This window comes from Myiozetetes cayanensis, unplaced genomic scaffold, assembly GCF_022539395.1.
Source record: "Myiozetetes cayanensis isolate MyiCay16 unplaced genomic scaffold, myiCay2020 scf13, whole genome shotgun sequence".
In the NCBI taxonomy this organism is placed as follows: Eukaryota; Metazoa; Chordata; class Aves; order Passeriformes; family Tyrannidae; genus Myiozetetes; species Myiozetetes cayanensis.
Genome location: NW_026086937.1, coordinates 18,371,306 through 18,397,884, shown reverse-complemented (window position 1 = coordinate 18,397,884; position 26,579 = coordinate 18,371,306). Strand labels below are relative to the sequence as shown.

The 26,579-nt window shown below is 36.4% G+C and overlaps 1 protein-coding gene across 8 annotated transcripts in view; it reads left to right on the top strand.

The window, feature by feature from the left end:
- Window positions 1-26,579, top strand: part of NLGN1 (neuroligin 1) — a 430,580-nt gene that overhangs the window by 227,387 nt on the left and 176,614 nt on the right. For 6 of the 8 annotated variants that reach the window (XM_050308089.1, XM_050308088.1, XM_050308091.1 and 3 more), the window contains 2 exons: window positions 2,451-2,510; window positions 12,170-12,322. In XM_050308089.1, the coding sequence (XP_050164046.1) occupies window positions 2,451-2,510; window positions 12,170-12,322 (213 nt within the window). The remainder of the gene's footprint in view (window positions 1-2,450; window positions 2,511-12,169; window positions 12,323-26,579) is intronic. The other 2 variants (XM_050308095.1, XM_050308094.1) reach the window with 1 other exon arrangement.

The window sequence follows — 26,579 nt, the reverse complement described above, 5'->3', positions numbered from 1 at the left end:
ACTTGGGGATGTGGTTTTGTGGTGGACTTGGCAATGCTGGGTTATTGGTTGTACTCAATCTTAAAGGTCTTTTCCAACCTTAACAGTTCTATGATTGTAGGAAAGATGGTTTAATTTTTTAAAAAATATTTTTCATAGAACCTCAGAAGTGCAAAAATATGAAGATTACCCAGGTTATTTTTAAAGCTAGACCATTATGCTTCCCCATATTGTAAAATCAGGGATGGTGTGAGATCAGGACATTTGCATTGGGATGGCTGATGCGCTGTGTAATTGCGGCTGAGATCTGGAACCATGACCTGCACAAAATACCTCACAAAGGCCAGCTACTAAAAAAAAATGTAACATTCATTGTCTTAGTTTCATCCAGAAAATAAATTTCCCCTCTCTGTGCAAATTATTTGGAGAAATGTGTGCTGTTTGCTTTTCCAGATGTTACTTAGGCCCTTTCTGGTGACCTTTAAAATTTAAAAGATAAGAAACCATTAAAAATGGGGTGTGTGTGTATATATATATATATATATGTATATCTCCTTGCCTGTGTCTGGCTCTCCATTCTTAAGTGCATAACTCTTACAGTTCTTAAGTTCGTTCACCCTGCTGAAAACCCACCATGAAATTATTGTTCTTCTTTGCATACATCTTTGATTTTTCTAATTTTATTCTTTTAGAAGTAACGTTGTTATGGTATGAGAATGAGGCAGCGAGACATTTGAATGTGTGTGTTTGGACAGGGTCATGTTATCTAGATACTATTTATTGTAAATATTATATTTAGGGTTTGTATTAGGAAAAAAATGTTGTGTTACCGAGTTTTCTATTAAACAGAGTGATTGTTGCAGGCGTGACTGTAAAAATGCTCGTGTTTAATTTATGATGTATAATTCTAGTGTTCTGTGTTTAGAATGAGTTTAAAACTATACTTCTGACTGATGCAGCAATAAAGGTATTCAGTAATATGGTCCAGCTCCTACATTCACAGTTAAAGTTCCATGGTACTTCATGGGGTTTCTTTCTGTTTCTCCAATCCATGCACCTGGTAAAAACATTTTATGATTTTTTTTTTGAAAATGCTTCACTCAAATACATGGTATTTTGCCTATAAATGACGAGTTTAATGCTGAATGACTAATATCCTGTAAAATAACAGAGACAGAGAGAGCTTTTTAAATACAAATGTTTTAATACTCCACAGTGCTTAGATTTAATGCATGTCTCTTGCCTACATCTACTGCAAATATCAACACATACTGTTCATCTCTTTTTTGTTGTTGTTTTTGTCTATTGCTATTTTATGCATGAGGAAGTTCTTGTTTTCTACTCTGTGCTTGGCTGGCTTTTTCTTTTTGGTTGTTACTTAGCCCTGTGTTCGTACTGATTGCTTTCTCGCATGCAAATTGCAGAATGTCATGGAAATGAGAGAGCTCTGAAAAAAAAAGGAAAGATAATGCTGAGTTCAACTGTCTTTTGTTTGTGCGTAAGTGTGTAAAATATATGACATGGAAATATTTTCAGAATGGCCTTTGACTTTCCTTCTGATGCATATTTTTTGTTACTCAGTAAAGGAGTGGGAATTTTTCCCACTGGAAAATATGATGAATTTATTAATACTTGTTAATAATGAAGGTGTTGGGCATAAAAGATTTTTTGTCTTATTTGTAGAGATAAGGAACTGTGAAACTTTATGTCTTGCCCAAACTAAAACTTCAATTCTACATTCAATACAACTTTTTATACTGTGCATGAAACCCTGGCCCCATTGAATTCAATGGCTAAAGTCATTGTCTTCAGTTGGGCTGGGATTTCACTCGTTTCTGGTTTACAAGTGGATTTTCATGTTTCTTTACAAATATCTCAGGAGGTAGTCAAAGGTTTCAAGGGTATCTATGGTTCTATTTAAAAGAAAATATAATGAGAGTGTCAAAAAACAAAGTCAAACCTGTGCTTATCTTTATAAAGCATGAACTTAAATGGTTGAATTTAAAATGTGAATTATCATTTCACAGAAAATATTGTTTTAACTAACTGTCAAGACATTTATTAACCACCTTATTGCATCAAATGCAAGAGGTAATTTGGCAGTTCTTGTCTCCGCTATTCCTAATAACAGCAACAGGAAAAAAAACAATTAAATGAAGTGGATAAATATAGTTTATGGCGGGGTATGCTTTTAGCAAACAAGCTTTGATTCTTCATTTAAAAACAATAAAACACTGGGCACTCTTGGATTCTTGTGCTAGATGTTTCTAATAGCCATACCCCCTGGGAAGGTTTTGCTGTAATGTTTGAAAAGCGTAATGAAAAATTGGTTGTTATAAACTAAGATTTCCCTCCCTGCAAATGTTTTTCTTGAAACGTCCATGGGAATTTAATATTCACTGTTTTTTTCCTCAGTCTTGTATATTCTTGAATTGTCTTTTTTCCTCCATTTTCTCCGTTCTTAATCCTAGGTCCCCTTACAAAGAAACAGACAGATGATTTAGGTGATAATGACGGTGCTGAAGATGAAGGTATTTTTTGCCGCCAAACTGATTTGCATGACAAGGATCCCTGAAAATCTTTTTTCTCCCCTCTTTTTTTGACTTCTTGTCTTCTTTTGAAGAGTTTTTTTTTTTTAATTCCCATTTTTGATGTGTTTTGTCTTCTTGCTTGTTGTTATACATATATATTTTTAATTTTTTAAAAGAAAGAATGTTGTTAAGTTCTACGTTTTGATACAAAACAGTAACAATATTTAAAAAGGAGGGTTTTTTGTTTTCTTGAAATGGACTTTTGATATGTTGCATCCCACCTTTTGACTGAATTTTGTCCATACTATTTAAACTAACACTCTTTTAAAGTTTCTCTGTACACCTTTTTGCATGTTTTCTAACCCTATGTATTTCACCGAGTACAAAGATGTTTCTTTTTTTTCACTGACTGATCTCAGTTTGATAAACATATACAACATTGTGTTTATAAAAGCAAAAATACAGCAAATTCTTAAAAAGTGTCTCTTAAGCAACTGAATTTCCCCAAATGCAAACCCTTTTGAATTTAAACTGCCATGAAAAAATATAAATAAATGAAAGGCTACCCTACCTCCCTACAGAAGGGACGTAGCTGTAGAGGCAAGCAATATTGGCTTGTTGGTGAGGCTCTGTGGAGCTAAACTAAAACTAAAAAAAAAAATCTAATCCCTTCTGTTTTCTACAAGCATACAAAGATGCCTATCTGCTGAAGCTGACCCTTGGAAAACCCTATTACCAAGTAAAATCAAAACTTTGAAATGTCAAGCATATTATTCTGTTCATAAATTATGTCTGTTAATCATAAAGCTATGCAGATTTGGTATTTTTTCAGGGCTATGAAAATGGTAACAAGGGGCTCTTTTCCTGAACAGTCTCATCCCTTCAAGTAGATGTGCTTCAAAATTCTGAATCTTAAACACATACTTTGTATGTTTTATGGTCAATGAGTAGAACAAATTACCATATAGGACTGGTAGAGTTGCTGCATGCTTCTCACAATCTGAGTGGGGGAGATTGGCCAGATACTAAAATGAAATTTAACTTGTAATCTGAAAGGCTTTTAATTAAGAAGTTTTTCATGACATGGAACATTAACCATTTAGCTTAAACAGAAACATGTAGTCCTACCACAAAAGGTGAAGGAAGGCAGATACAAGCATTTAACTTCTTGCCCTCTAACTGAACAGAGACTTACAAATAAACCCACAGTTTTATAAATGTCTGACTTATGATCCTCTGCTGAATGTGCATGTTAAGCATATGAATGAGAGCACACCAGTTGGCCCAAGATTTGCAAGATTTGATTATTTTAATAGTTGAAAATCTCCTTAGAAAGGTCTTGTGTGTGGTGGTTTAACCCAGAAGGCACCCAACCACTCACTCTCTTCTCTCCAGTTGGATGGGGGAGAGAACTGGGGAAAGAAATGAAAAAGTGAAATTATTGATTGAGATAAAGGCAGTTTAATAGGACAGAAATGAAATGAAAATAATAGTAATGATAAAAGAATGAGAATATACAAAACACGGGGTGCACAATGTCATTGCTCCCGCACACTCACTGATGCCCAGCAGTTCCCAAACAGCACCTTCTGGACAGCTTTCTCCTGGTTTATATGCTGAGCATGATGCTATAGGGTATGGAATATCCCTTTGGACTGTCTGAATGAGCTGTCCTGGCTGTGTCCCCTCCTAACTTCCTATTCCACCCCCAGCCTGCTTGCTGGCGGGGTGAGAAGCTTGAAAAGTCCTTGACTTAGTGTAAGCACTGCTCAGCAACAACTAAAACATTAGGGTGTTAGCAACATTATTCTCCTCCCAAGTGCAAAACCCAGCACCATACCAGTATTAGGAAGAAAATGAACCCTATCCCATCTGAAATCAGGACACATATTGTTCAGAGATAATTAATTCAGATCTTCTTAGCTTTATGAAGCCAAGACAGTTTTACATTAGTTCATGACATAATATTGCAAGGGATAGTCTTGTGAATTCTCCAAGATCTGTGACATTGAATTAGAAACTGTAGAAGTTACTTTGTCTTGTTTTAACAATATATTTTAAGAAAGCATTTGGAACTTGGGTTATTCACCCAGTGGGCCTTAATAGCTCTCCTAAATTGCTGTATAATTGCCAAGACAAATGCTAATGGCTTAATGTTGGTTGAGTCCTTCTCTGCTTAGAAACACTTAAAAGAGACTACTCAGTTTGCTGAAATTCAGCAGAGAGTGGTATCTGTCAGAAAGTGGTTTAGTACTTAGGATCAGAGAGTAGGGATCTCAGTCTTCAGAGAACAAGTGTCCATGTCAGAGAAAACCTGTCTCCCACACTGACAATTGTAGGAGAGAGAAGAAGGGCTGTAAGAACACAGCAGTCAAACTACAAGGGAAGAAACACATTTACAACACTAATAAATCTCTGTAATTTATGGAACTGGGATTAATTTTCTCTGGTGTACAAGTGACAGTTTTGTTCTCCTTTCCATGCCAATAGAAGAATGCAGGCAGTAATTAGACTTTTACTGCTTTTGAGAGGCACAGAGAGACAGGGCAAATTTGAATTTTTATGACCAGTAGAGACTAAAGGTTGCTGGGATGTTTGCTAGGCTGGCAGAATACCTGTCTGCTGAGACCCTGCATTTCCCAAAGGAGGAGTAGTATCAGATGTCCCACATTTTGTGAACCTGCTCTTCTGCATTGAAGCTCTAGCACCTGTTGCACGTGTAGAACTGAAGAGTTCAAAAACTTAGTGATATGTATTTGGGTATGAGTAGCAGGAAAGAGAGGGGCAAAGGAAAAGGTCACCTTAGCTGTATAATTTTCTACTAATCTGTCTCTCAAACCCTTCACCTTTTGCAGGATGGCAAGATTGCAAATATTGCAGATTTTAGGCAGGGTAAAATTCTACAAATTAATAACTGTGGAAAAATAAAATAAATGCTAAACTGAATTAATGATGAAGTTGGAATATTAGAGAGACTGGGCAATACACAGTCCACAACAACTGTGTCACATAATCATAGAATCCATGGCACATAAACAACATCCAATGATTTCTGAAGTGCCTATATTAAGAAATCCAGAGATCTCATGTCTGTTTAATGTATTATACCTTTCTGAAAAAAAGATCTTCCATAGTTGCTTCTTGGATCAAATGCCCGGAGAGCATTTTGTGTTGTGTCACTCAAACATTAGAGTTTGATTAGAAGATTTCATTTTAAAACAATGTTCAATAATTCTACTCCCATCAGCTGCTGCGTGTCACTGCCACAGTATTGTGGTCAAAACCTTGCCAGCACAAGCACTGGAATCAGTAATCAAACTTGGATCTCTGGTATGTGCTGCAACCAGTAGACCAGGCTTAATTAGATAATTTTTCATTTTTGTTTTCAAAAGACCCAAAGGCAGTAGTGCACATTACCAGCTAATGATCTGCAAATTTGCTGTTTAAAGAATGAAGGTGTTTTCAAATTCTATGAGTGGGAAATGGGTGAAAAGTCAGAAACAACATAAATGCCTTTTTTCCCCCTCTGATGCATTCTTGTTTCTGTTTAACCCTTTCAAGTCTACACTTGAATTGCTTACCTGTTTTTCAATAAGCATTGAACTACTGGAGCAGGCACCAAATACAAGAGTATCACCTGCAACCAGTGAGAACTGGGGCTTGCCTTTTAATGGCAATGGTGCATTTGCCTATTTGCTGACATACAGGTATGCAATATCTAGTATATATGCAAGATTTAACTTCAAGTTGCTCAGTTATATAAACTTTACCTTCCCCAGTCTAGAAACAAGGTTTAGTTTTAAAAAGTAAAATATTTTAGTCTTCTTGTCATATCTGAATCTTGGTAAGGTAATAGTTTCACTTTAATTTGGCCATAGAAAAAAAAAAAAAAACCAGTGACTCTTATGCACCCTTAGTTCCTATCCACTAAAATCCTAAACATGATATAAAATACGGCAACACAAATCATTAATCAGGCAGTGTACTCTGGGATCAGAATTGGACTTCTAGGTAGTTAGAGGTGTATGAAATATCCATGGAGGATTGCTCACAAATGAATTCCCATCCACCACTCAGTCGTACACACCTTACCTGGCACATCCATCTGTCAATCTTGGATCCTCATTTAATCCCCAACGCTATTTGAGCATCTCTCAGTTTTTAATGTATTCAGCCTCACAGCATCCCTCTGCAATAGAGGAATGTTATTATTCCATTTTTGGGAATGAGGAGTGCAGATGCTAAGTTGGAGGAATGCAGACACCATGTCTGTAGTAAAGCAGGGAGCTGAGAGTACATGCCTCAGCACTGGGGTCTGCATTTTGTAATTTCTAGATGATTCTGCTCTTCCCTTCTCCGTTTCGATTTCTCCTGTGGTAAAGGAGACAGATTAGGAACAGATGTTGCTGTTTGCTCACAGGCTGTAACTGTAATTATTCTAATAATTTAGTCTGATGCTCTGTCTTATAGGGGCTATTGGACTTCATTGACTAAAGGAAGTTCTTGGACCAGAGAATGTTTTAAATCAAAACAAACAAAAATGCACTCAAATTTTAAATTGCTAATTGATGCAGAATGCTCTGACAGTCTTTTCATATGCTCAACAGACTGTAGTGCCATTGGCTTAAAGGAGCATGTTTCAGAATTGAGGATCTCCAAAAACCCCTATCACTCCATTAGTATTAAAATAGACTGGGTTGCCAAGTTTAGCATTTCATCTGCCTTCAGCTGTCATGGTAAGAAGCAGGGAGGGAGGCAATCTTTCCGTCTGGCACTAGTTGCACATTTTCGGACTTCAGAGATCAGTAAACAGCAGAACACATTTGTCTACCCAGTAAAGCAACCACATGCTCCAACCTTAATTAGAGCCTCTAATGAGTGCCAGCCAGGCTGGGGTAGCACAGATCTTACTGCTTTGGGTGAGCTTGTTGACTGATACATGTAGCCCCACTTGTGGTTCCTGTTCATGCTGCCACCCATTCGTGTGAGTTCTGTGATTTCCCCTCCCAAGTACAGCTCCCAGTACCACTTCCACATTAAATTTTGCTGATCATATTTTCCCTTTACACTGGGAAACTCGGTTCACATTGTGTTGAATTTTTTTGATGATGTTATTTATACTTGAAAACATGCATCATAAAATTCTGACAGACCTTTAATTTAAGCACCTCTTTAGGGCTCTATTCTACTTGTAGCACTGCCAAGCGTTGCTTGTACAGTGAAGAGTCTGTCAACTTTTGCATTTCTAACCATTATCTTTTAATAATTTAAAATTAATACCTACCTGGCTATCGAAGTCCTGCTCTAATAAGAATCTGCTCCAGAGGCTTACCTGTAAAAACACTGGACTTTTTTATGTTAGGATATATACATTCATATAGTCCTCCATCAGGATCTCAAATAATTTTCAGGTAAAGGTAGTTAAGAATTTGAGAGTGCAAAAATGATCTCCTGGTTTGACTGATAGGAAAACAGAGATAATTCTATTTGTCTGAAGCCTGGTAGAGTGCAGGCTGGATTTTAAAGTAGAGAACATATCTAGAACTTTGCTGTCACTCTGAACAGAAGTTCGATAGTTACTTTAATGGTCTCAGAACATCTAGTTTTATATCTCATTTTAAAAATATGGCATTAATGGATGTTTACATATTAGCACTAAGTGCACTTGCTTATTAAAATGGTAGTGCATTTATAAGTCATCTGATGGATTTGAGCTGAAAGGTCAAATGCCATTAAGAGGCTTTAAAATGATTAAGAGTAGCACTGATTTGTACCACGCTCTACTCAAATATTTTTGGCAGAAGCTTATAGAAGAGTTACACATATGTCATATTACATTCTATCGAGGGAACACACAGGTTTTGCAGCAAACAATCTAAAATTTTTCCACTGTTTCATGTTTAAAACCCAAGATTTACTTAGCACTCTACATCAAACTGTCACAATTTTTTATATTATCTGGAAACCCACTGCTTGTGACATCAGCACTAAACTAATTTTTTGTGTATGAAGTTGTCTCCAGGTAGGCTTTCTTCCTTTCCAATTTTGGTTGTTCCCTGCAATTATACTTGTTAAGTCACATGACCAATTCACATCAGCTTTGAATGACTGAAGCTGTAATTATGTTTTGTTATAGATGGCAATTGTGATTGGTATTCACAGTCAGACCCGGTTCCCTGTTGTGTGATGTAACAAACATAGAATAAAAGAGAGCCCTATTCCTAAATTGTCTGTAACATAATTAAGATGAGACACGAAAAGTAGATGCAACAAACATTAGAAGGTACAGAAGAGAGGAGATAATAGAAATAATTATAAGAAAGTTAAAGTACATGCAGTATCAATAAGATCATTCTCTGCTGTACAGTAAGACCTATTTAGATGTTTTATGAACTAGCAATTTAAAGCCAAACAAATCACAGCACTCAAAACTTATCTTCCGTGTGACTAAAAACAGAACTGAGTTGAATTTGAGAAGGATTTTGAACAGCACTATCCTGGCATATGTCTTTTAAAATATGAATGTATCTGCTTTTTAATTAAAGCAATACTTAATAAAAAGCAACAAAAAAGTGCAGAAGGCAACTAAATTAAATCAGTCTATAAATCTACTCTTGGCAGAAACACCACATTTACACCCCAATTCTTCAGGCTCAGAATGAGCTGCATCCACAAATCACTATTAATCTGCATCTGTGGAAGCTATTAATCTGTATGAGAAAGGGTAACCACAGTTTCCTAAGTTCACTCCAGCACATGCACAGAAAGGCACTAGGAAAAAATGGGATTTGCATCAAATCACACAGGGTCAGGTTTTGAAAAGTGTGTGACTGCCTAAACATCAGTTATTTTCTTTGTTGAATTGGACACTGAACTTCAATAAACACTTTTGAAAAGTGCATCTTTCTGCAGCTTTTGTACCAGTACAGATTTTTCTTCTCACAGAGTGTTAACACTTCCTCCAGTTTAGTTTGAAAGGATGGGAGTTTTCATAGGGGAATATTTGTTCTCTTTAAGATACAATCAATTCTCAATTAAAGGCTGATTTTTTTGCTCTCTTCCTCTGATCTTATTATTTAATAACATCCACTGTTCATAACATCTGTTCTTAAACTACACTCTCCCAGCTGAATATTTGTACCTTTCAAACATTCCTGGCTGCAATTGATATGAAACTGCTAACCAAAATGCAGTGATGTCTCTTCTTCCCATGAAGAGCTCCATAGATTTTGTATAAATCATAGCCCAAAGTCCCATCAGCCTCTGCTGAATGCTGCACGACCTCACTGATGTCTCCTGTACCAGAGTACTGCCCAGAACACACAGAAGCACCATTTTTCTGCTCTAGAAGGGATTCCTCTTAAGACTGATGACTTTGGCAAAGCAGCATGAGGAAAACTCATTCCTCATGTCATCTGCTCTGACACAGCACAGAGGCAGAGCTGAAAATTAGCCTTTTTTATCTATCTGTAATCTTTACAGCAATATTACTAGTAGGAAGTAACAAAAATATGGTATAGACAGAAATCACGTCTTTATATATACGAGATTTTATTCATGAACGTGAGCTTTCATTCTCAGATAAAGGAGGCCCATTCTTTTCTAAATATTCCAATATTATTTTCCAGACAAACAGGCCAGTGCTACCAACATTTCATTGCTGTGCACAGTTGGTGCTCTGTAATTCTATGTCATTTTAATTAAAGAAGAATTCTGAGACAGTCTCCCCCTGTGCTACCATCAAGAATACAATTAACTGTGTACAATTTCTTCTGGGAACAGTCACACAGTGATTTCAGATTAATAATTTATTATTGCTTCCATATTTGTATCAAAAAAAAAAAAAAGCACAGCATAGACTATGAACAAACCATCTACTAAAAACTGTATATAAATTTGAAAAGACTTTTTCCTTGGTGTAGATTTTAAATTTGAGAAGTTCATAATTCCATCCTGCGGACCACAAAGATAAATAATCTCCATAGCTTTGCACTCTGAAAATTGCACATTGGAAAGCCCTTGCTAAATGCTCAGGTGAGGAGAGCAATACAAACAATTTCATGCACAGCCTTTCATCATCCTTTTGGTCTTGAATAAATGATTGTTCTAGTACTTCCAATATTGAAGATCCAATTTCTGATCTTGACTGTTTGGGCATTTTCTTCAAATTAAAATCAATATCAACATAATAGTAGCAGTCGGCTTTTTATAAACAGAGATGTCTGCGCTGATCTTTTTCGGTGAGTTCAAAAAGCAGGGCTTTTAGTGTAGCTACCCTCACCTATTCTTTACAGTGCTTTAGAAACAATTCAAACAATTCTACTGAGAGCTTACTTAAAAGCTTCTTGACTAAGATCTCTCCAAATCAAAGGGGTAAACAATACATCTGAGGTTTCTTCAAACGCTGAAGGCAGCAATCAGGGAAGTCACTTGAATACTGTCATAATGAGGCAAAAAATGACAATCAGAATATTCAGCACAGCTCCTCACTGGGAAACTTTCCTACGCTCTCTTGCTATTGTCTTTCTTGATTTTGAGGGGCTGTATAGCATATTATGATTTGTTTGGTGGAAAAGGCTCAGGTACCCAGTAAATGAGATCAAGATGCAACTTAATCCAGATGTAAGAGTTTAAATTTGCACATTAGATGTTTTATTTCCTGTCCAGAAGAAAAAAACCCCAACTTTAAAAACCCTGTATCAGCCTATACGAACTGTTTTGAATTGATACTCAGGAACAACTTTTCCTCATGAAGAGCAGTAGTGTTCATATATTCAAAATTTTATTCTGAGTAGATGCATCAATTTGCAAATAGGACTATTTGGGGCTGGAGGGATACCTAAATCTAAACTCAAAACAGTATGATAATATCTAATATTGTTGTTGGAGAGAATGGCAGAGCTTCTAAGATTTAAAATTATTCCCTGCATTTGATGTCACCTTTGAGAACATTACACTTATTTTGACCACAGATTTATTAGCACTGTTCCAGGCAGATTTTTTTTTTTCAAATATACAGTAGTTTTCGTGCTTTGGGAAATTAAAAAGCACCTATGAACCTTAACCTTCAGGTTACCCTTGTTACAAATAATATTCATTCAAAGTCTGAGTGTTAAACATCTTTAAAGTACTTTTTGAGAACTCAGATTTCAGACCCATCCAAAGACAGCTACTTATACACCTCTTTTACAAATCACTGATCTTACCAGGCTAGAAGCAATCGACAATTATGTATGAGCAGAAATCTTGTTTATTTTAATGTGTTGAATTTCCCTTAGCTAAGAGGACAGAAAGAGGGACTGAGCTTTCAGAAGTTTTCAGCTGAAATGAGCTCACACTTGTGTTAGCAGACATTTTGCATCCAGTTCAGCAGCAACAGACTCAGATCATTGTCCCACTGCATTTGAGTAAATGTGTTACCATTTTCAATGCCTTTCTGCCTTGCTGAGCCAGAGTGTTTCCAAAATAGGAGTTTTAGTTCCGAGCAAGCCACAAAGAAAACACTTATGCCCACCTGGCCACTTCCTTATGCGAAAGACGTTGCTTGAGAAACACTTCAAGAAAAATAACCTCACTAAAAAAAAAAAAAAAATTAAAATATTGCATGTATCTTCTTTGGTACTTTCTTGAGATAAAATGTGTCTTAATATTTTTTCCAGACATTCGGGACAGTGGGGGACCTAAGCCTGTGATGGTGTATATTCATGGAGGGTCCTACATGGAAGGCACTGGAAATTTATATGATGGCAGTGTTCTAGCAAGTTATGGGAATGTGATAGTCATCACAGTCAACTATCGCCTTGGGGTACTTGGTAAGAAGCTTTCAGCTTTCCATTAATCCCTGCTGTCTGCAATGCAATTCATATTATACATGAGAACATATTTGGGGGAAAAAGAAAAAGCAAAAGAACAACAAGTATTTTAAGATATTATTTGTCATATAAAAGATTTGTGTTCTGGGGATGAGACATGAAGATATTGCAAGTGAACCTGCTATCCTGCAGTGGTATCAAACAGGTATTCCCATTGCTGAACTGTCCAGACAGAAGAGCTCTTTGAGTTCTTTGTTTTGTTGTTTGTTTTTTTTAAATTATGAATAAAAGTGATGCTTTCCTTCATAGACAGACAAATTATTTTAAAAAAACCACAACTGTTAAATCATAGACAATAGGATTTTCTATTGGAATGAAAGAGTCTAAGTTTCGAGACTTCAAAAAAGTGAATGATTTTATGAAAACACCTTTTTAGCTGTTTGTTTTGAGCTTCACTGTGATTTTGAGAAGTGTTATGGGTGTCATTCAAATATCTCCAGTATTTCTTTTCTTGACAAAATTAGAGAATGATTTAGAGAATGAAAGAGTTACCTTTGCTTGTTTCAAATACATTCAGTAGACTATGCTCATGCTGTTGGTAAATGTGTGCGGTATCCCTCTGGTTTGTATTTCTGGAAAAAAAAAAAAATTACTTTTCCATTTGCTCAATGTAGTCACATTCACCAGCTCTTGAGAAAATATGATTGTTGGTTTTCTTCTTCTGTGTATTCTGCCAAAATGTTGTATGCTAGGACTCCCTAAATAGGACTTGGATTCTGGGATACACTGAAGATCAGCACAGTACCTTCAGAATACTTGTATAGGCATGAAGGTATTCCCTGTAACATCTGAAGAGGGTGTGACAGGCGGAGAGTTGGTTCTGAAAACCAGTCAGATTTATTTTCAAATCGTGGGCATTAGCAATGTCTGCTATTCTGGTTTCCTTTTGTCCTTGCAGTTCATGATTGCTCTGTTTCTTGGTGTTTTGGATTCAATTAGCACAGTCCCCAAATGCATCGGATCTGGTTTGCTCATCTGGGTAATTTTCTTCCAACAGTTTCATTTTTCTTAAAAATTTGACATCCTAAGTTCAGGAGGAGGGAGTGGATTTTGACTTTAGATTTTGAAACTGTCTACTACTATTGTGTTATACAAGGGACTGAATAATTTCCTGAAAGGTCTTAACAATTTTTTGCTGGATTTATCTCCTTGGTATTGAAGGTTTCATTTGTGATATCCTACTTTGAGCAAGGAAATTCTGGTATTTTGTGTGGTTTTCTTCTTCCTTCTCTTTTTTCAATTTATATGGTGACTTTAAGTTCTGCACACATATTAGTGCAGCAGTTAATAATTTGTAATCTGTGCCTCTAATCAACATTACAGTTTGACACCAGTGCTTGTCTTTGATGTCTCAAACAACATTTATCTATAATATATGCCAGCATAAAAGAAAATATCTATTATCAGAAAACGCTGTTTGTTTTTGTATATCATTTAGTCTTTTTTCTAAGTCATTAGTAATTGAAGTGTTCAGGAGGGCTAGTTGCTTGAAAGACGAAAATTAATACACCTCTGCTGATGATAATGGTTTTTCCACTTGCAAATTAGAACTGATCCCTGAGGTAACCCATGGCTAACATCTCACTGAGCTTAAGAGGATTTCATTTGTGTTCATGCTCTTGTGATTCTTTGGACTTTGTGGTCTTTACTGAGCCTCAAGGGGCAGAGAGCTAATTTTATTTTAAGTGGGACCTATTACAGTAAAACCTCTAAAATTCACAGCAGAATCCAATGATTGGTATGAATATTTGAAATTACTTTCAAACTAACTGAAATAACCCTGTATCAGGTTTGCAGGGGTTTCTTAGTAGAATAAATGTACCTGTTAACTCTATGTAGAAGTCATTTTATATATTGTAGTTGGTACAATGCCTATCTGTCCCATATTAAATAAATAATTGTGACATATCATTAAATAGGTAGTGTAGAAACAGAGCAGCAATGAAAAAAAGAAAATTTGAGCAATTTACATTTTTCCTGCCTCTCTTTATTTCCTCATCTATGGAGAGCCTCAGAGTAGGGCTTTCCATAATCACGGTAGATATCAGCTCTAACGTGTGAGGTTTTGAAACTCTTGTTCCTCACTGTTACAGCTGAATGTTACCCTTTGCAGTCACATTAAATAAGATACGGTTTTACAAAAACATAGCTGGCAAATTCTCAGCTTCCCTTATCTGATCATATCCCACAAAGTGAGAGGTCCAGCTCCACTGACCATTGCCTGTGGCGCTACTTAAGATTTCACTTCACCCCCACGTAAAATGCGTGGTTGTACAGGCAGAAGAAATATAGGAATTACTGTTTGCATGAGAAGATGTAGGGAAAATCAACATCTGTCTTCTCACTTTCATGTGACCCTTATTGGTTTGTGTTTCTTGTATCAGTCTTTGTGGATATATGTCTTTGTACAGGCAATCTCTGAGTCCTCAGACTTCTGCCATTGTTTCACCAACATTCACACTGTGACTTTTCTTAAATAAATAAAATAATAAACCATTATCATTCAATAAATGTTTAGAGCTGCAATAGCAACATTTTCTCCCAGACCAATACTGATGGGAGTGAGGATGTCCTGTGATATGAGGTTCCTCACAGTACTGCTATTAAATCCTCAGCAGACTTTTGCTGCAACTCAGATTATTTTTCTCTTTATTCTGAGTTGAAAGGTCCTTTTTTTTTTCTTATGGACTAGTCTGCTCAATGGGGCTGGTTTTTATGAAGGTGCAAGATTTGCTTATAAATAAAATTTTAGAAAATGTTTAAAAGTGAAATCCGTTTGGTAAAGAGAAAACAATAATAAAAATTAAAGAAAGATGGAGCAAGTGCATTTTAAAAATAAAACCAAAAACCATACAAAGCCCTCGTGAGCTCCCTGGCCCAGTTTTGCCTTTGAAACAAGTCTGAGAATGAAAGTCTGTTAGAAACTGTCCTTCAATAAAGATGATGGAAACCAGAACTCTTTGTCCTGGAAAATTGGGGACTACTGAATAAGAAGCCATTGGAAACAGACTATTTATATCTTCTTTTGATTCTCTTTGAGTGCAAGTCCTGTGCAAGCAATCTCCTCGAGCAAGGAATACTGCACAGGCAGTCTAACAGATTTGAAGGACAGCATAGGAATAAGTGCAGGTATATTCTTATGGCTTCTTTTAAGGAAAGGGCAGACATGAAATCAAGCTTGGACTTTCAACTCACCTGAAACTTCAAATGTTTACTCAATATATATCCATCTGGTAAAAAGCAGGCACATTTTATTTAAGTTTCATTAAAATTGTAAATATAATGATAGACACATTTAATACTGCCAGTGCTGTTTTCTGTGGTTTTTCTTATGAAAGGTTTATTTAGGCAAGGAGAATGCTTTGGGTCATCACTGGCTGCTACCCCTTTTAGTTTCAAGAGGGGAGAGAAAGGAGAGAACTGGTTTTATGCAAACTGGGAACTTGTTTCTTCATTTTATTAATTTATGAGGTCTGATGTCCTTATTTAGGACATTATTTCCCCCAAAACTGCACTGAAATCACTGAGGCTCTTCAGTACAGTTCATCCCCCTGTGACAGAGCCTAGTTGGCCATAGTTTCAAGTGATGCAATGAGGAACAAGGGTACTGGAAAGGTACTTGCCACTCATGCACAGAGCTCTTCTTAGAAGAAATATGTTGTGTTTTACAGCCCAAAACTCAATTTTTCAGTAGTGTGTTGTGTGTGACTTGACTGGGCTGGGCTGCAACATTCATGTCAAATAAAATACAGAATAGTGAAAAAAACAGAACAAAGCAAAAGTACTCTCACAAAAGCCCTTTCTCACTTTTCTTAGTGACTGCTGGAGCTTTCTGGATAACAAAGTGATAGAGGACGAGTCTTATTATGCCTTAAAATGTTTTGTTGCTGTGTGTCTGAAGATATTAGGAAAATACATTAGGTTTGAAAGTACACATTGCTGCTATGCAGGATCGTGCCAACCAGCAATTTCTTATAGGCTAAAGAGGTATGTGAAATGTAAGGATGCAGCCCTGCAGCAAGTGCTGGGCAGTCTGTGCCAAGCCCAGCATTTCTGCCATTATCCATCTTGCTCTCAGCAAGACGTTGCACATTCCCAACAGGCAAAACAAAAAATAAAGCACAACCTTTTCTTTATGAGTAAGTCCATGCACATGAGTTTGTTCCCCTTACTATAGTAATTCCATTAAGTAGCCTGGTGAACCTTTTCATGGGATGAAGAATTATCAGTTGACCATTTGCAGGTCACAGAGATGAGAATATATTCTAATGAAAACTACTTCAGAACAACGTGGAAGTACCTGCCTGTTTCAGGAGTCTAATTCTATTGGGATTGACTGGAAGGTACTGTCTTACTTGGTTTTGATACTTTTCTCTTTTTAAATGGAATAAAATACCATAATTTTTCCTGTTGCTTTCAAATTAGATTAGTTTGTTTCATGGTTCATCTAATTTATGAAACTGATTGATCCTAGGTTTGGTAATTAGTTTGTATTTTTCCCATCACATAGTTTGGATGGGATTTTTTCTGGCTTACTCTCCTCCTTATTTTAACAGCATGGTAGTACTACTGACAGCATTAAATAGAGGATATCTTTCAAATATGATCCAAAATATTATATAAAATTTAGATATAACCTTTTCAAAAATTGCTTCATGTCAGATTAAAAGCTTTGGTCAACTTCATAAAAATACTGTGATGAATTAGTGTCCCGTATTACTTAAGTATTTTTGAATATATAACCTGTCATATTCTTATTCTGCAACCTGGAGATTGTCTTTCCTTCTGAAAATAAGCCTTTTCACTTCAGTAAAAGTAAGCAACTCATGGCATAGTGTCTATTCAGTGAAAGTAACACTGCAATAAGAAGGTTTATGTTAGTTAGATATCAAAGGAGATAAAAAATGTACAAAGATTCTTTTTCCTACGTTGGCTAGACTGTGGGGTTTTCTTTTATAGTTCAAAATTTAATATCCAGTAAAACTGGGAAAATGTTTGATCATTAGCTTTGGTGACAAGCACATCCATTATCTTTTTATGAAACCTTAAAGGTACTGTCAGGAGATGGCATTTTATTCCAGCTTTGCTGCACCTCCAAAGGGTCTCTGATGAGCTTTTTTTCTATTATCCATTTCCTAACATGTTTGAGTAAAAATGATAGATGAGCAGAAGATTATATATTATTGCCTAATTAAAAGTACATTACATTGAAAGTGAAGATGGGAAATTAATAGCAAAACACATCAAAATGTGCAGTCAAAAATCATTCAAGTTCTCTGAATTGGAAGAACATGCAGAGGATGTTAATCTATAAATACTTTTAGGGACCCCTGGCAGCTTCATAACAGTTCTCCTTTAGATATATGAATATGAAGTTGCTTATAAATGAAACTTTAATATTTTGGGATTGCGCAGTAGGGAAGGTGTCCACAAGGCCTGATCTGATCCCACCTCAGCCTTGGGCATCAGTGTTTCATGGTATAAAACCCTGCAAATGAATTTGATTCTAGATAAATGAAAGAAGTTAAGATAGAGTACTGCAGTTATCTATTCCCCCTGGTGCTGTACTTCACAAGGTCTGATTTACACATACTTAGAATTCTAAAAATGTATTAGACAATTCTTATTTAATATATCAGGTAACCTCAGGGCAGCCCAGTTTGCAGGAGGCCCAAGCACAGCTCGTCTAGATTTGCAGTGTCCTAATTTCATACGTCCATTAATAGAATTAGCATTCAAATCTCAAACCTGCTGTAATTAATGACATTTTAGTGTGGGTTGCTTTTTTTTTTTTTTTTTTTGTGAGCTTGTACCAGCCAAAGGGAGTGGGGCATGCAGTGAAGCAGAGAAAGGAAGATTGCCACACTTGAATCTGTACCATCAAAATGACAAAATGGACTTGTGGTAAACAATAGGTTATTGACTGGAGACGTTTAAAGGGTCAACTGCAGTGCACAGCAGGCAAGATATTATGAAATGGGAACCCTGAATATATAGTGCACTTTTAAAATGAACCACTTCTTTTCTATTTGAGCTTTTTCTAGCACAGCAAATTGACATTATCCACCTGCTTGGATAGATGCATACACACACCATCTCCTCTGTTTTTTAGGCCACAAAGACATCATTTTATTTGCCATTGAATAGTTTTCTATCTTGGTACAGGTACATTTTAAATAACAGGTTGATTCTAACATTTGTCACTAGACTTCTTTTTTGGTAAACAGAAAAATAACAAATAACAAACTTTAAAACTAATAATTTTGGCATGAGAGTAGTTTGTGTCTTTTCTGCCAAGAAAAATTACTTTTTTTAAAGACAAATTTCCTTCATCAATGTTTAATCATATAATAAAAGTATTCCAGTTTTTCCAAATAGCAGATTTATCTTTGACAGCATAATAAACTTCAGCATGATGATATTTGTGAAACAGGAAAGAAAAAGCATTCACTGAAGACAAGTTATATATACCTTACTGCCTCAGTAAAAAAAAAAAAAAAAAAAAATCATCAAAATCTTTGACCCTATTATCCTACATGAAGTTATTTGTAATTTTTATCACCTAGCTCTGTGTAACTAACCTTCACTTTCCTCTAAGTGATATCTCACCAAATTATTTTTATAATATCACTGATCCCCATGCAAAACCTTTAATCTGCAGTGTTACTGATGTTTCAGGTATACAATAATAACCTGTATTCTGCACTGTACACTGTCCTAAGCCTTTGGCTGTCTTATGATGGGAGATTTGTCAGGAAGCCAGATTTGGCCCCATCCTTAAAAACAAACAGAATTTAGGCTCCTCTGCCTTTGCCAGAAAGCCGAACTTCCCAGGAAAGGATCTTTCTGACTATAAGGCAAGATGTGGGGATGGATAAATTAGGATTTTTATGCAATCTGTATCTCACTGCAGAGCATTCCAACACAGAAATAACCCTCTGAGTTTCCAGTATTGTGTTTTCCAACCAAAGCAGGAAGACATTAAGAAATACTCTGCAGCTCAGCATCTTGTTGAGGTCTGTGCCCTGTCTGGGTGTGTCGGGCACTCCACACTCCTCAGTTTTATGCTGCTGTAATTCATGCCCAGAAAAAAGGGGTGAATGAAGATTCTTTTAACATTTAGAAGATCCTTTTAACATTTATGACAGAAGTAGCAGGACAAGTGGATAGCATACTTCTAAATTCCCAATTCAATGCATTTAATTACGTATATTAAAATAGTTCTCTGAAGCTTAAATTAAGCACTTCTGTATACTGTGGGGCTTTGGAAGCAATAGGTAACTTGACAGGGATTTCCATTGCAAATGTTGCTCTCATTTTTCACACATTTCAAATGCATAAAATTGCTTGTTTTATGGTTTTTTTGGTGTGCAAATTAGTTTACATTTATAGGTACTAGCTCAAATACTGTTCCAATACTTCCTTGATGTAGTACCTCATGATATTTTTGAATCAGCTGAACAAGATCTGTATTTTAAGGTTGCAACAGCACTTTTTAATGGTTCAAAAGAGTAATGTGAACAATAGATCTAGAGGAACAAAACTCTCTTGGCAGCAGTACTGGCAAGAGAGGGTCCTAAATTTTTTTTTTTCTATTTAATGTGTGATCCATGTGTAAATGCCTGCCTTAGCCAACATAGAAAATACTACAGTAAAAATGTAGCAATTTACATTACCTTCCAATGAGAATATACAGACCACATTGTTTGATATACTGATTTCTTACATCCCACAATGTACTGGCAAATAAATATAGTTTTGGCAAAAACTGCATTTGAATACATTATCACATGAAAAAGTGCTACATGAAGGCCTATGAAAGGCCAGAGGAAATGATGTATATTGGTTAACATCCCTTGTTAAGCAAAGTATGAAAATTGCCTTCAAGCAAATATAAATAATAGATACCAATGTATTTGTAAAATTATTTTGAATATATCTTGTCTTGTATCTGTTGTAAGCTAAAAATATTTTTGAGGAAAGAAAGATCACTTATGTATCTTAATTAAGTATCTGAAATATGTCCTCCATGTTTCAGGGGGTTTATTGCTTGAGAAGCAAGACACAAATAAATCTTACTGGTGTTTTTCATTATTCTGCAGTAATTTTTCACTATTTTTTTTCAAGATTCTAATGAACTAGAATGAAAATGAGGTGAGAAGTCTTTCTCTGGGAGACTCATTGCACATTCAAGAGTTCTACTGGGTTTAAAAAATATTTTTGCTGTATTTTTTTAGTCAGGTCTTGAATGTTTGTTTTTATTAAATCTCCAATATTCATTATTATTTGTTTATTTTCTCAACACCATTCACCAGGGTTTTGGTTGAGGGATCTTAAATTGCTATGAGTATGCTGAAAAAAATCTATGATTTTATTTTAATATTGGAGAATTAGGTGTTCAGTACAGAAGTACAAAATATAAAGAGAGAAGAAGCATAACGCCATGTAATTTCAAATACTTTCAAAAGATAAGGCAAACATAACCCTAAGCTGTTTTCCTTACTTAGGTTCTAATATCCCATGAGTTTGGCAAGTGCTTATTTGTATCATCTCACTGATTTCGATGGGAAACACACGGATAAATTAATTTCTCCCAAAAAAAATTTGGTTTCCATCTCTACTTGTTGGTATAATATATTGCACATTAGTTGATTTGCTTCTATGATGAAATTTTCCTTTCAACTCCAGGTAGGTACCCCATCTCCACTGGAGGTGGGTTTGCATTTCATCTGTGAGGCTTTGCTGGAACAGGGAGACACAACAGGTTGTGTTTTACAGAGCCCATAACACACACCTCGTGTGTCTGTGAGGCCAAAGGCCATGTGCCTTCAGCTCCACACAAAACATATTAATGGCCCTGTAAAATACACCCTGGAGCATCCTAATGCTGTTATAATTACTCACTTTATTATTACATGCCTCTTGAAAGAAAATAAATCTCTAAATATTTTCCTTTTGCTTTTATATAGTCCTTAACTAGGAAAGCTAAAGGGCTGCAAGAGAAATGTTCACGTTAAAAGGAGTATTAACTTTCTTTTTACCAATTTTTTTCTGATCACTTACCTGTGATGGAATTGGTTTTGTCCAGTTTGGAAAAGACAAGGCTTCAGAATGACCTGATTGTGTTCTTCCAGTACCTGCAGGGAGACAACAAGAACTATGGAGAGGGACTTTTTACAAGAGCCAGGAGTGACAGAACGAGGGAGAATGGCTTTAGACTGAAAAGCGGTAGTTTTAGATTGGATATTAGGAAAAAATTCTTTACTCTGACACTGGTGAGGCTGCTAGCATAGGTTGCCCAGAGAAGCTGTGGATGCCCCATCCCTGGAATTGTTCAAGGTTGGGTCAGACAGGGCTTAAAGCAACGTGGTGTAGAGGAAGGTGTCCCTGCACATGGCAGGGGGATGGAACTAAATAATCTTTAAGGTCCCTTTCCACCTAAAACATTCTGTGATCCTGGTCCCTTCCAACCTAAACCATTCTATGATTCTATTATTTAAAATTTTCTCTTCTAGCACTTCATGGGTTTGCACATCCTGTGTGTTCAAATTTAAAAACCATTTCACTGTTGAGCTGCTCCTGCTATTGTAATTGATAGCTCTTTGGATGCTCACTGTTTGGATCTTGATTCTCATTAGGTTGTTGAATTTATATTAAAAATAACTTAAAATGGAAATGTTAATGCTAATGGAAATCTTTTCTAATGTGTGTTCCTTCTAACTGAACATGTGTTTTTAAAATGTTATTGATAAATTACCTGCGTTTTCCAGCAAACACAAAATTTGGTATCTGTGGCAGTGCCTGAATTTCATCTTTGCAGTTGTTTCTGAGCTAAAAGTTATAGAAGTGATGATCACAATTTGAAATTTAAGGTTCCGTTCTTGAATGGCTTTAAAAATATGCACACATGTCCTTTCCTTTCCCCTTCATGAGCACATAATGTTGCTTTTCCATCCTTTGAAAGTTCTATATAGTTTTTTGGCTGTTTTCTTTTTATAAATATTTCATAGGTAGTGTTTTGATCTCTGGTTCAAATTCAGCCTTGGCAGCTGATGTTTTTTGTTGAAAAGTTTCTTTTGAAAGTACTGCGTACAAACAAATTTACAACACAGGAGCCATGTTCAGTAGGTGTAGTGGAACTGATAATATTGAAAAAAAAGTATTATGAGGAATAAATGTTCAGTGTTAACCTCTTTTTTTCTTGAGACATATAGAATATGAAAAAAATAGCATTACTTGGCTACAGTGCATTGAAGATGCAGCTGAGGGTTAGAAGAAATCTGGGTAATCTCAAAAACATGAGAAAAAGCTCTCCTCTTACAGACAGCGTTGTCTTGCAACCATGTCGAGTTCCAGGCTGTCATAGAGCAGGTCCTCTTGCAAGGTGGTTGCAGGCAGCTGTCACTGGGAACCCAATCAACTTTGCCAGAACCTGACCTGTTTTTACAAGGACCAACCAGAAATAGGAAATGCCGTGTTTTGTGCCGAAGAAACAGGAACAACGTTTTGCATCATTGTCTCTGAAAGAGGTGTAGGTTCTGTTTCTGCTGCCTAGAGCACTAAAGAAAACTGGGTCTATGTATTTATTTTTCTCTGTTATTCCTATTCATGCAAGCACCTCTGTGGATCCCCACGGTTGAAGTCTTCACAGTGTTCCAGAATGACTCTGGACAAGTTTTGGATATTGCACTCATAGAATGAGGGTCCTGCACTGCTTTTGTATGATTCCCTTACAACACTCCAACAAAATAATTTTGAAAAATGAGCCCAGGTAGGTTTATTTCCCATTAATGATTGAATGCTGGCATTGGGATGATGGAAATAGATAAGTTCCTTTGTCTGACTGCACAGATGAGAGCTTTTGTCATGAGACTGCGCTTTTCATTTCCACAAGCGCTTAGTCAGTCTTTTTCTGCTGAAACTTTTGAGTCCTTTAAAAGCTTTTTCTATCACGTTCTCTGTAGTTTCCTCCAGGGAGATCTGCATGATTTAGGTAAAGATAATCAATCTCACCGAAAGAAACAAAATTACTTGTGACGATCAATGTGTGCTTATAGTTACTTGTTGTTAAAGCCATCCTGCGAAGTTGCAGAACCCAGCAGAAACGTATTCAGAATGTGGTTCTTAACTTCTCCCTGCCAAGCCAGCAATATGCAAAAAGTCAAAGGAGACTAAAACAAGCATATGAAGGTGATGGCTTTCAATCTCTTCAATTTGAGTTTATACAGAATGAGGAAGATTTAAAAAACCAAGCTCAGACTCTTCTTATTAGCATCTGGCAAAAGGACAAGTGGCAATGGGCACCAATAATAGAGGAAATTCCAGAAATAAAAATCTTGTTTATTCTGAGGGTGGTCAGATGCTGGATCAGGTTGTCCAGAGAGGCTGGGGAGTCTCCAGTGCCTGGAGATATTCAAACCCTGCCTGGACACAGACCTGAGTAACCTGTTGTAGTTGACCCTGGTTTAGCGGGGGAGGTGGTGAACTAAACAGTTTCCAGAGGTCCCTGCTGCCTCAAAGTTGTGATTCTGTCAGCTTAGAGCAGTGGGAGTGCTATGACTTGGCAGATAAACTATTCTCTGGATATGTACCTGATCTTTTAACTGCTGATTATGTTTGTAAACCTTGTCTCTGCCTGCATAGTCTGGGCTCTCGTGAAAGTGAATTAGACCATTATAGTTGTCTTAGTCAAAAAATATGCTTTTCTGCAAAGCAATAACCACACTGCTACCTTTTTATTTTTTTATATATATATATATGAGTAGATATATCATCTACTTGCATGTGCTGTGGTTTCAGACTGTGGCTCCCTGGCACAGAGAGGACTACTTATGGTACCATCCCAGTGGAGTAAACCAGCTCTGTTTTGACAGTCTGGCAGTGAGAGATGATGATCTGTCTCCCGAAAACTTAACGGTGGCTTATGTCCAGAGCAGAGGTGCAGAACCTTTTTCACACCTAAGCCTTTCAAGGTCTTTTGGTAAACCCTGCACTTATCATCTTATTAGCCAGAAATTAAATGGGGGTGGAGGTTGGTGAGAATCACATGGTCACAGTTTGCATCTAGTGAAGGCTTATGCTGTGGTTTTTTTCAGCTGGAATTCGGGTTTTCGGGAAAGGAGCTCCTGATTTTAAGGAGTCCTAAAGATTGCCTGTGAATTATAAGGAATAGAAAACTACCTTTTCTCTCCTTTCTTTGCCTGTTTTTCCTCTTAGGAAAGGGTCCAGTGTAAACTGGGTCTAAACCCATGAAATGTTGGCTAGTTTTAGTTTGGTGCCAGTCATTTAGGTTCAGCCTCCAGTCACTGAGCTATCTGGCATCCTCCTTTTTTTCTTTCTTTTGTTTTTGTCATGCCAGGGTATTTCCTCTGTGCTGCCACTCATCTCACTGTTCCTCTTCCCCACAATTTGGCAATTCTTGAGCACATTTTTTTTTTCACACCTTTTGATACATGTTTGAAAAATCACATGTTGATAAAGACCAATTTCTTAACTAAAAACTGACCAATCTACAGGTGAATACATGACTTAGGGTACATTAGTGAAGTTCTTAAACCTAATTTTTTGGAAGCTGATCATACACTAAAAGCAGCAGAAAGGAAAAAAAAATAAATTGCCAATTACAGCTAATAGCTCTCTGCAATTGACGTGAATAAAGCAGATTGAAAGTACTTTTAAAAGCAGCTTCTCAGTAAATCCAAGTAGTGAAATGTTTTGGAATGAAGCAGTTGCAAAAAGCAGGTTAAATGTCCTGTGCTTAACAACTTGCAGAATATAGAAGTCTGTTTTAAAGGCATCTTTGGGGATTTCTCTGTGAGAACACAACTGATAAATGTGTTTGTTTTGTTTTCCCTTGAGAGTGTTTATATACATCTGATAATACTTACTGCATGTCCTTAAAAAATCCTCCTAAAAAAAATGTTAGTTTTAAAAACATGCCGAAAAATGATAACCCAATGCTAGTAACAAACCTTATTTTATTAAATGTTTTCAGTATTACCAACTCTTTAATATAAATATCTCTAAGGTGAACCAAACAAGTTGAAGTACTTTTTTTCTGAAATCTGAAAATGTGTTTTGTATATTAGGGCACTCATTTTTCAGAGAGAATATCCTAGTAGTTTTAATGATGGAAGCATTTTGAAGAAAAGCAGAGAGCTTGTTATACTATGGTAAGTCAAGAAGTGAAGATGACTCACCAAAACAGGGCTTTCTGAACATTTTTTATATATGTATTTTTCAGTGCTGTGCAAAGCACAGATGAAAGGTTAAGAGAGTAATAAACAAAGCTGGAATGTGATTTTGATGGGTAAGCTGCACTTTGATCTTCAGACTATAAAACACTGCTACCTGGGTCAGAACTAACACTCGGTGGGACAAACAATCACTTGTTCACTGCACTATGGAGTTCACAGTTCCTTATTCTATGCCATGACAGCAAACATTCTGTGGCACTAAAGGAAGAAAAGGGAGAATGAAGGTGTTTTAGCAATTAAAGCAACATTAAACATATTTTAATTAAAGTTCTTCTTTGAAGTTCTATGATGTTTAACAAATAGCACTATAGAAATGAATTTATACCAGGTACTGAGCAATGTCAGAGATCTTGAAAACACTCATAATATCAATTAACTGTGCTCTCAGGTCTGGAGCTGTACCACCACTGTCCCTGGAAGGGTTCAAAAAGACATTAAGATTTCTCACTTGGGAATATGGTTGAGTGGTGAAGAGGGCGGTGCTGGGGGAATGGTTGGACCCTGATGATCTTGGAGGTGTTTTCCAACCTCAATGATTCCGTGATTTGCACATTTCTCCATAGTTTCACATCAGTCTGAAGAAGAGGACAGTTTGAGGGAGAAGGAAGGCTGTCTCAGGAGCATGAGAGCAGAAAGAATATAGTAGAAAATCCATTTACTTAAAAAAACAAACCTGATGAGTTTGATGTTTCCTTTCTTTTGGCATGCCTGGTCTTTGTTGCTAAAGTAGTTTGTGGGGTTTTATGATTTCTGTTGTTCCTGATTGACTATAAATACAAGTAGTTCTACTGATTGCAGTTAGATTGCTCACATAAAATTAACACATGATAGATTTTTATAGAATATGAATCTTGGAAAATACAGTAAATTTGTGAAGGTTTGCTCCTAGGAAAACTGGAAAAATAAATATTTTTTTTCGCTTGGAATGTCAGTGCAGGAAA